This window comes from Ambystoma mexicanum, chromosome 9 (genome assembly GCF_040938575.1).
Source record: "Ambystoma mexicanum isolate Mex_15411 chromosome 9, UKY_AmexF1_1, whole genome shotgun sequence".
Lineage (NCBI taxonomy): Eukaryota > Metazoa > Chordata > Amphibia > Caudata > Ambystomatidae > Ambystoma > Ambystoma mexicanum.
Genome location: NC_090931.1, coordinates 585,183,500 through 585,193,549, shown reverse-complemented (window position 1 = coordinate 585,193,549; position 10,050 = coordinate 585,183,500). Strand labels below are relative to the sequence as shown.

Here is a 10,050-nt window from a genome sequence, read left to right as displayed (position 1 = left end):
AATTAAATAAAATAAGAGTTTAATGGTTAAAAGAGTGTTTCAGGGTTCCACGGGCTCTGTGGGAAGTTCCTAGCTGGTTTGAAGCATGGCCCATTAATGGCAAAATAGGTTATCCGTTGTGTAGGTTTAGCAGTTTTTGGACTGTTGGTGGGCACACATGGAAATTACTCATCATCTATCTATCCCAATGGCTTGATCATTGGACAGATCACAATTTTGTACTTTTGCCAATAATTAATAAGTAATGCAACAGTATTCACATTGTTACCATATGACTATTATTGCATTGTATGGTTATATTAATGAAAACATAAATAAAGTCTACAGACCAAATGGTTTAAAACAGATGCAAGTTAATTAACACATTATAAGAAATGGGAATATCATATTTTAAGGTAGTGCTTAGCCGTGGGATTAGCGTGCTTCAAAAATGATCCATTTGGCCAATAACAGGACAGACAGATTGAGAGGATGATATGATAGGTCATTTATACCTCAGAGGTTTCTTAACGCTGATCAGGGGATCGAACCGGGTTGCTCTGGGACGTTGTGCTTCCAAGGCGAGCACGTTGCCCCTGAGCTATCCTCCCAAGATGATCGACTTAGGGTTACTCAGAGAAATCTGCTCCTAAGTGAAATGCCTAGCAAATGGGGAAGTAGGGATTCGAACTATGGTCACCTTTTTTTAAAGTAGACCATTTAAATAAGTAAACAACAACTGCTCATAAGGCACTCACCGCATGAAGTTTAAACATGTACAAACATGATGGTTTCATTAATACAAAATAGGCACAAATCGGAAGGAATGCGAACTCCAAAACATTATTTGTGATTACAATAAAAAACGCAAGGAATAATGATTAATTTATTTAGTGCTTACGTCTAAGCAATTTTCACAGAACATATACATACAACATAGCCCAACCGAAGTTAGTACTCATTAGTCAGCCTCGGAGAGATTTGAACCTACAACCTGCAGATCACACAGAGATTGCAGTGATGAACGCTCAACTCGCTGAGCTATCTTACAGGCCTTAAAAACACTGGGATAAAGCGTCCCATCAGAAAGCCGATCTTAAACTAATGTGGAAACCTATCCTTGCGGCACATGCACTCATTGGTTTGAATTGTTATGCAGTAGGGAGGATATCAAGATTTTATGCCATTAAGGTGTTTTATTCTGTTGTTATTCCTGACATGAACATTGGAAATAAATATGGGGAAAAAACCTAAGGTGCTGCGACTTGTAGGCGCTTTCCAGCAAGAGGCACTTTCAGAGTCTTTGTAAAGGCGTGTTTTTGTTCGTAGTAGGCTGCTTCGTTCACAAAGGTGGGGTACACTGGGCAGTCTCCTTCATAGGTAATTGTCTCCCCATCAAAAGTCACAAACACGGGGTCCCCGGGATTCAGCTGCTGCCAGTCTTGGTCCTGAAATAAAAACAATGCAGTAAGACAAGCATTGCACACGCTTCCACAAAGTTGAACTGATGGCATTTTCTAAGGACAATATTAACTGTTGTTCTAACTCTATGCATTTTATTTTGGACACTTGAATGTTGATTCTGTGCTCATTGCCCGTGTGGCATGAAGTACGTGGGCCAGACCATGACAGCAGTCAACCTACGCATCTCAGAACATCGCTCAAGGATAAGGTACAAGAATATAACCGCCCCTCTGGTGACTCATTTCATCGCACCCAAACACACACCCAACGATCTTCTCTGGTGGGTGCTGGAGAAAGTGAAGGGAGGCCCCAACCCCTCGAAAAGCCTTCTACATCGGGAGTCCAGATGGATACATCGACTGGACACATATCATCACGGGCTGAATGAGTCATTTCAACCAAGCATATTCTGAACATAGATGCTTGCAGCAACATATGTAGTTTCGCTACCAAATAGAGGGACAGACAACACATCCATGCCCTGCAGATTTGTCTAGCCCTTTCTCCACGCAGATTAGGTCTACCATGCAAACTACCGGCCATCAAAAGGGGTTTTTGGTGTTACTCTCCCTCTGGGACAGACCCTACACCCCGCACTTGCATGCCAGACGGGACACAGTGGTTATAGACACCATCCTCTGGCCACTTCAATCTAGGCAATGTATTTACCTACCCTATCTCTGCAGGCATGCAGCCCATACTAGTTACTCACCACCCTGTGGCACAGCCCTGAGATAGACTCCTACGCCCTCACCGACAGGAGCACAACACACACTTAGGCACGCCCACACTCGCGCTACACCCAGATGCTCTCCATTGCCCGTGGCACACGCAGCAGCCAATCAGAAGCCACGCCATGAAACGAGCCCCTAACCCACCGGCGGGAGCTCAACACTCGGAGGGACGTCCCTCCTTTTCGCGTCACCACTAGGCGTTCTCCAATCCCAGTGGAGCACGCAACCACCAATCAGAAGGCACGCCACGCTACGAGCCTCCGACTCGTAACGTGGCACCGATGTAATTCCTTCCTGTTCCGCAAGGTCGCCAAAACGACCCGGCGGCGTCCAAGCGCACAGAACCCTTGTGCAGCGCTCGGATAGACACAGACAGCAGACGCGAGCGAAGCAGCAGGAAGCAGATGCCCAGGTGCTCTCTCCACTTCGGTAAGACGAGGCAACCTCTGAAACATTCCATGCCTCTGCGCACGTCTTGAACGGGGAGAATATGGGAGACACGCACATGTTCTCTCACCCTTTCACCGCCGTATGCATACCAGTAATAGTCTTTTCCTTTGATCCCAGATATCTTAGGCACACACTGAAGAAAGTAGACCAGCGGCACGGTGTCACGGCTCGCTCCCTTCGCTCCCGTTCCCGCCACTTGGGGGCATGTTTTGGGGTTTATTCCCTACTGGACATTTCCTCCGAACCTTATGCTACAGTGTCCTGATGAATTGGGAGCACTAAAACCTTATTTCCCAAATTACTTCCCTTCCGGATCCATTCCAGGTTTTTGGCAGCCAGCATGCTACTGCTACTTTAATCAAATGACTATGCTTCCCAGAATGCCTGGCTCACTGCTTCACCTCCTCCCTTGCAGGACAAGGCTGGGTGGAGGATAGGCAACACCTGTGGCTGCAGGTGCAGCAGGCGGCACTCCTGAGGGGTGTGCTCGTTAAGCAGCTTTAAAAGCCTCAGTTTGCTTCAGTCCAGCGCTGGTCATTGTTGCTGTGTTCCTGTTGTGACTGGTCCCTTGTTCCTAGCTTTTGTGCCTAGTACCTAGTTCCTGTTCCTTGTTCCTAGCTTTTGTGCTTAGTGCCCAGTTCCTGTTTCTTGTTCCTCTGCCCTGGATTTCGGATTCTTGTGCTTAATTGATTTCTGCTCACTGGATTTCCCTTTCTGTCTTCCTCTGTCTGCAGGCAGCCTGTCTCTGTGCTTTATCCTTTAATGCTGCCCAATTCGCCTGTGTTTACTGTTTCTTTGTTGCTGTCCTTTGCTACTGAAAAACCTGATGCTTTAGTCTTTCCCTTTATAGATTCAACTTCCCGCCTCAAGGTTTCCTTTTGTGATATCATTTTCCCTGCTCCTGATCCTTACTTTCTATTGGGGTCCATTCCATGTTTTCCATCTCACTTCTGCATTCATTTCCCATGGATTATTAGGTGTTGGTGTTATTGTAACTAGTCCCAGTGTAAATGCCCTTTTTGTTTCCTCACTATTTTATATCACTATTTCTTCTCGCCCCTTGACTAGGGTCTTATGTATTTAGTTTCCTCCACTCATTGCTGTTATAGCCTTCAGGGTTCCTGTTTGATCAACTGGGTTCGTGAGTTTACTGACATTCAAGTGGTCTTTCCGGTCCTCGTGAGTACAGTTTCTAAGTTCCTTATTCTGTATCATCCAGAGTGTCAGCTCACAGATCCTGTCCTTGCTTGCCCTCTACGTGGGTTTAGCGCTGTCAGTATCTGTAATAGCATAGTGGGTAAGGAGTTTGCCGACTTTCCTTTCAATCATAAGGAGGTTCTAAGTGCTTACCCCAGATTCCTTTTCATATATAGGTATTATTGTTTCTCCTGGGCTTTAGTATACACAAGTCTTGGGTTTTGTATGCACATATTTAGATTCAAAGTTGTACACTGTGAGATTCCGTGCACATTGCCTTCTTCCTTTCTTAACAGAATGACCAGCCGTTATTCCCGTCTGAATATGGCCAGTTTAAGAAAGAAAGGCAGCAAGGTCACTAACAAGTTAGTACAGAAAGTTTCCCCTAAGTCTACCTGTGACAATCAAATCATTGATCCTGACTTAAAGGAACTCCTTGATACAAATGGGTATTTACGTGCTGAGTAGTTTACCCACAGGATGGCCCATCGTACATTGCCTGATCCTAGTTCTGTCTTTAATTTTGATCCAGATTCTATGTCCGCACAAGCCTTAGCAGCAGAAAACAACACACTGTTAGATTTATTACACACGAGAACGTGTGTTGTTGAACCCCATGATTTCGATTGTGCTTTACTTCAGATTGAACAGTTTCATAATTCAAACATAAAGAATGGGGGGTTCATTGCATATCTTCTGTTTTCAGCCCTCAGTCAACTGCTTACTCCCCTGTACAAGTACTTACTGTAGTCCCTAATGTCAAGAGGTCTGATGTCAGTAGTCTGCATAAGGGTAACACAGACCAAGTCGGTAAGAGTGAGTATAGATCACAAAACCTGCAAGCAGCAAATGACAATGTACAATCAGTGCACACCCGGATGGTTAGGGCAGGATCCAGCCCTGATGCCACCATGCCTTCCCCTGTGCCTACTGATAGGGATGTACAGTTAAGGAGGGGCATGCTAAAAGCTGAACTTGAGGAGTTAAAACAAGAATACATTACTTTACTAGAGGAGAATAAGACTTTACGGTATTTTCTGAATACACCTCAAACTTTATCCGTTGATGAAGTGAATACTGTTCAATCCCTGAGTGCGGAGGTTTTTGTAGGTCATGATACTTGTCAATATGAAGATTCTATTGGGAGTGAAAGTTCTCTTTCTAGCAAAACACTTATTCAAGGCACAGGTTCTGACAATTGTTGTACCGTTTGTCAGGAATTGCCGTTAACTGAAGATTTACAAGCCACTACTTTACCTAAGATTTCCTGTTTAGCAGTCAGTCATAATTCTGAGCTTGAACACATACATGCTTCTGATTCCCAAACACAATCCACAATGGTGGCATACACAGAATCAGTCACTACTGTAGGCTTAGGTTCAGCCCTTGATCTAGCTGCTGAGACTGAAGTAGACATTCAAGCTGATGTGGAAAACGATGCTACCTCTGTGTTCGCTCCTTCTTCTGGCAATTTTTGTCTCAATGAACAGTCAAAGACAGTACAAAATTCATGTTTTGATGGACTCATTCCACAGTATGCTGAACCAAAGACCCGGCAGGCAATTCCTGAACTGTTGATTGTTAATATGCCACTTTCAGAAGCTAAGTCAGAGGAATGGACATTTGACGAAATCCTGATTAACAGAGACTTTACTATGGTGATTCCTCTGGTTGATTTTGACTTTTACCAAGGAAGAGACTCTGTGTCATCCACTAAGGAGAGGGACGGCATGGTTACAGCTCAGTCTTTGGTTACTGGTGCCAAGGAGTCAACCGCCCTAAAGGTGCATTCCATTCCTGAGCCATAAATGTGTCTGTTCACATCTGGGACTTCTGTTTGTCCTCCTACAACCATTGACTCTTCGATTATCCAGTTCACGGCTCTGCAGTCATCATTGTCTAACGTGTCTTCAATCAATGAACAATTGCTATGTCTGCCAATCACTCAAGAGCCTTCACCATGTACGTGGTCAGAGTCAAAGACCTTGACAAGTTTGTCATCAGCTAACGAGACGGCTCCAGCCTGCATGCCCTCAGCCTCTGAATTTCCTCTGGCATGCCTGTTTTCGGCTACAGTGACTCATCCAGCGGATTATCCTTCAGCCATGGAGCCTCCGGTAGCACTTTCTGAGTGCCTGTCTTCGGTCCCAGAGCCTACTGCTAGTTTGGCTTCAGTTCATGAAAAACCTGTATCCTGCTCAGCCTCGCTGCCAATATCGGAGGTGCACCTGTCTGCTCTGTTTGATCGTGTTGCAGATTCATCTACTTCAGAGCTACCTCCTAAATCACAACCATTTATTACGGATGAACGTCCAATCTGCCCTTCTTATGTTTCAGGAGGATCACCAGAAGGCCTGCCTCTTACACAAGTTAATTCTCCCAACTGCTTGACTGTAGTATCAGCACCTCCCGCATATGCTACATCTGAGTCTGAATCTTCTGCCAGAAACATCAAGATGGATCACGACTCGGGGGGGCCTTACATGCAAGGCCGTTGGACTTGCCTGGAGTGTTACAAGTGGGAGACGGATACCATCCGCCATGGCCCAGACATCGAACAAGTAGCCACACAGGATAACGGGCTGGACGGTTCACATTTGGGGGCCGGTTTGGATCAGCCGCTTGACAGCCTTTTTGTTGCCGGATCCCACATGAGCCTGAAGGAAGGGACGGGCACGGCCCCCCAACTGCTGCACCATTCGGGTGCTAGTAGCCAAAGGAAGGATATGACTGCTGCAGTTCAAAATGTGCCCGTTATTGCTCCTGCTGCGAATGTGCCTGATGTGCCAAACGTTCCTGCGGTTGTATTCCATGTGCAACAAGGTGGCTACATGACTGACACCAGGAGTGCCAACCTAGTACAACCCATTGGACTTCCAGGCCCCCAAGGCGTGGGACAGATGTAGTCGAACCTTGGTCACCCTCAACCACAGGCCTTTAATCAAATGGATGATGAGAGAAGATCCGAACCTCTACCTCGGCCGCCACCTTCTTTGTCTGAACATGAACATTTCCTGAAACCTGCTGATTTCTCACCTCCTGTGTGTCCGCTCTCAGCAGGGGGGCTACCAGAGCATCAATCATTGTCCAAAGCATGTTGCACCAGCTTGCCTCCCTCCTCAATGATGTATGAGTGTTCGCTCCCAGAGACTGAGCTTCCTGGACCTTCCATATCTGCTTCAGGTCCTGCAAGTCCTTCATGCCTTTCTTCGACCCATGAGTCTCTTCCTCACCGAAAACCTGCCTATGGCTCTTATAGACTGCGGCCTGATTCTATTCATTCCAGTCCTTCTGCTTCTGCCCGTGGGTCATCGTTTCCGTCAGTGCCACTTCTGAAGACAAAGCGCTCCTGTCATGGAAAGAAGATGTTTTGTGCGAGTAACGGCCGCCTGGAGTCGGCCGTGGGAGGGGGTATAGTGTCACGGCTCGCTCCCTTCGCTCCCGTTCCCGCCACTTGGGGGCATGTTTTGGGGTTTATTCCCTACTGGACATTTCCTCCGAACCTTATGCTACAGTGTCCTGATGAATTGGGAGCGCTAAAACCTTATTTCCCAAATTACTTCCCTTCCGGATCCATTCCAGGTTTTTGGCAGCCAGCATGCTACTGCTACTTTAATCAAATGACTATGCTTCCCAGAATGCCTGGCTCACTGCTTCACCTCCTCCCTTGCAGGACAAGGCTGGGTGGAGGATAGGCAACACCTGTGGCTGCAGGTGCAGCAGGCGGCACGCCTGAGGGGTGTGCTCGTTAAGCAGCTTTAAAAGCCTCAGTTTGCTTCAGTCCAGCGCTGGTCATTGTTGCTGTGTTCCTGTTGTGACTGGTCCTTTGTTCCTTGTTCCTAGCTTTTGTGCCTAGTCCCTAGTTCCTGTTCCTTGTTCCTAGCTTTTGTGCCTAGTGCCCAGTTCCTGTTTCTTGTTCCTCTGCCCTGGATTTCAGATTCTTGTGCTTAATTGATTTCTGCTCACTGGATTTCCCTTTCTGTCTTCCTCTGTCTGCAGGCAGCCTGTCTCTGTGCTTTACCCTTTAATGCTGCCCAATTTGCCTGTGTTTACTGTTTCTTTGTTGCTGTCCTTTGCTACTGAAAAACCTGATGCTTTAGTCTTTCCCTTTATAGATTCAGCTTCCCGCCTCAAGGTTTCCTTTTGTGATATCATTTTCCCTGCTCCTGATCCTTACTTTCTATTGGGATCCATTCCATGTTTTCCATCTCACTTCTGCATTCATTTCCCATGGATTATTAGGTGTTGGTGTTATTGTAACTAGTCCCAGTGTAAATGCCCTTTTTGTTTCCTCACTATTTTATATCACTATTTCTACTTGCCCCTTGACTAGGGTCTTATGTATTTAGTTTCCTCCACCCATTGCTGTTATAGCCTTCAGGGTTCCTGTTTGATCAACTGGGTTCGTGAGTTTACTGACATTCAAGTGGTCTTTCCGGTCCTCGTGAGTACAGTTTCTAAGTTCCTTATTCTGTATCATCCAGAGTGTCAGCTCACAGATCCTGTCCTTGCTTGCCCTCTACGTGGGTTTAGCGCTGTCAGTATCTGTAATAGCATAGTGGGTAAGGAGTTTGCCGACTTTCCTTTCAGTCATAAGGAGGTTCTAAGTGCTTACCCCACATTCCTTTTCATATATAGGTATTATTGTTTCTCCTGGGCTTTAGTATACACAAGTCTTGGGTTTTGTATGCACATATTTAGATTGAAAGTTGTACACTGTGAGATTCCGTGCACATTGCCTTCATCCTTTCTTAACACACGGCCACACATGAGCAAAGACTCATCAATTAAACAGAAACCGCTGAAACCGGCAATTTGGGCACACCTGACACGCAGACAGTTACCAAGACACCAGGACCAGGTAATCTGTCAATATTGCCCGGCACTCTACCATCACCCGCTCTACCTTAAGGGGTTATAGCAAGAATTGACTTAAGTTTTTGCTCTCTTCCCTCCCCTGTCGCCCCCCATTCCCTACCTCTACAGACCGTGAGGAATAATCCTGGAAGTTCCACACTGCCCACCAGCAGAAGCCACCTGCCATAGGTCCAATGTGAGTGCTCGACCCTACCTGGAATCCCCAGGGCACTTGGGATTGTGATACCGACAACGCCATGAGCATAGCCGGTACAAAGAGCGTCTCTAATTAATTTATATAAGCTGCACTAACAGCTACCCAAACCTGAGGTAACCCCACCTTTCTCTGCTCCCCCACACAGTGTCTACCAACTGGATGCCCTGAAGAAGGTGCCTTGTACTGGACAAGTACTTTCAAGCACCGAAACGTGCACCCCTTTAAAAACATGCAGATGAAGATTAAGGACAGACTGTGTACCCCTTTTTTCTAACTCCTAGTGTGCTAAATGAATGTTTAAAGAGCATGTTGGCCTGAACACAGAGATATCCTTCAAGTCCAAAACTTCAGACAATAGAAAGTCAGCCCTGAGCACTAAAGTTGTGTGAACTATTATGAACACTTTGCTCAATGTACCAACCTTTGAGGCAACTGAGCCTTAGTTTCTTGTGATAACTCATACATGTCCAGTAATTGTTCTGTTTGATTATATGTCACATAAAACATACTGCAAGAAGAATCTAGGCCGGATTTAGGCTTAGCGTTTTACTGCACACTAAATGTTTAGCACTGAGGATTTAAAGTGCAACATGGTTATATGTCATTTTACTTTTGTTTTACCCTTGTATATATGTGTCACTGTGTACTGCTCAATACACATTTGTATTATATAATTTGGTTCTTTTCACTACATAAATGAATCTTGTTTCATCAGAATTGTTCGCATATGGTCTTTCATCCTTCCAGCATACATAGAGTCCCCCCCCCCCTTTTTTTTTGGAATAATGACCTCTAAAGGGAATATAGGTTAAGATACTGACCATCACTACGTGCAGAGCCATATGATGAGTTCCTCAGTAGTCCCCTTGTCTGATAACTAATGGTTACTTAACACGTGACAAGGTAGGAACAAGCTTATGCCCCCTTTAGAATAGGAGGGCTTCTAATAATCGGCTACATGGGAGAGGGGACAACCTTTTCTTGTTGATATTTGTACTATTTGAGACCAGGTCCCCTGCTTCCACACAAACAGGTCTCCACCCAGAACCCCGGTTCAATTTTGTTACCACTAAGGGCAACCGTGTTGCTTAGGATCTCAAAATCTTTTAGGTTAGGAATACATGTCCGAGAGAGACCCATCTCTACTAGTCC

At 45.8% G+C, this 10,050-nt stretch overlaps 1 protein-coding gene across 1 annotated transcript in view; it reads right to left on the bottom strand.

The window, feature by feature from the left end:
* Window positions 1-851: 851 nt before the first annotated feature.
* ASPA (aspartoacylase) overlaps window positions 852-10,050 on the bottom strand; it is a 336,193-nt gene continuing 326,994 nt past the window's right edge. Inside the window, exon 6 of the mRNA XM_069615192.1 lies at window positions 852-1,427. Coding sequence (XP_069471293.1) covers window positions 1,230-1,427 — 198 coding nt within the window. The 3' untranslated portion in view covers window positions 852-1,229. The remainder of the gene's footprint in view (window positions 1,428-10,050) is intronic.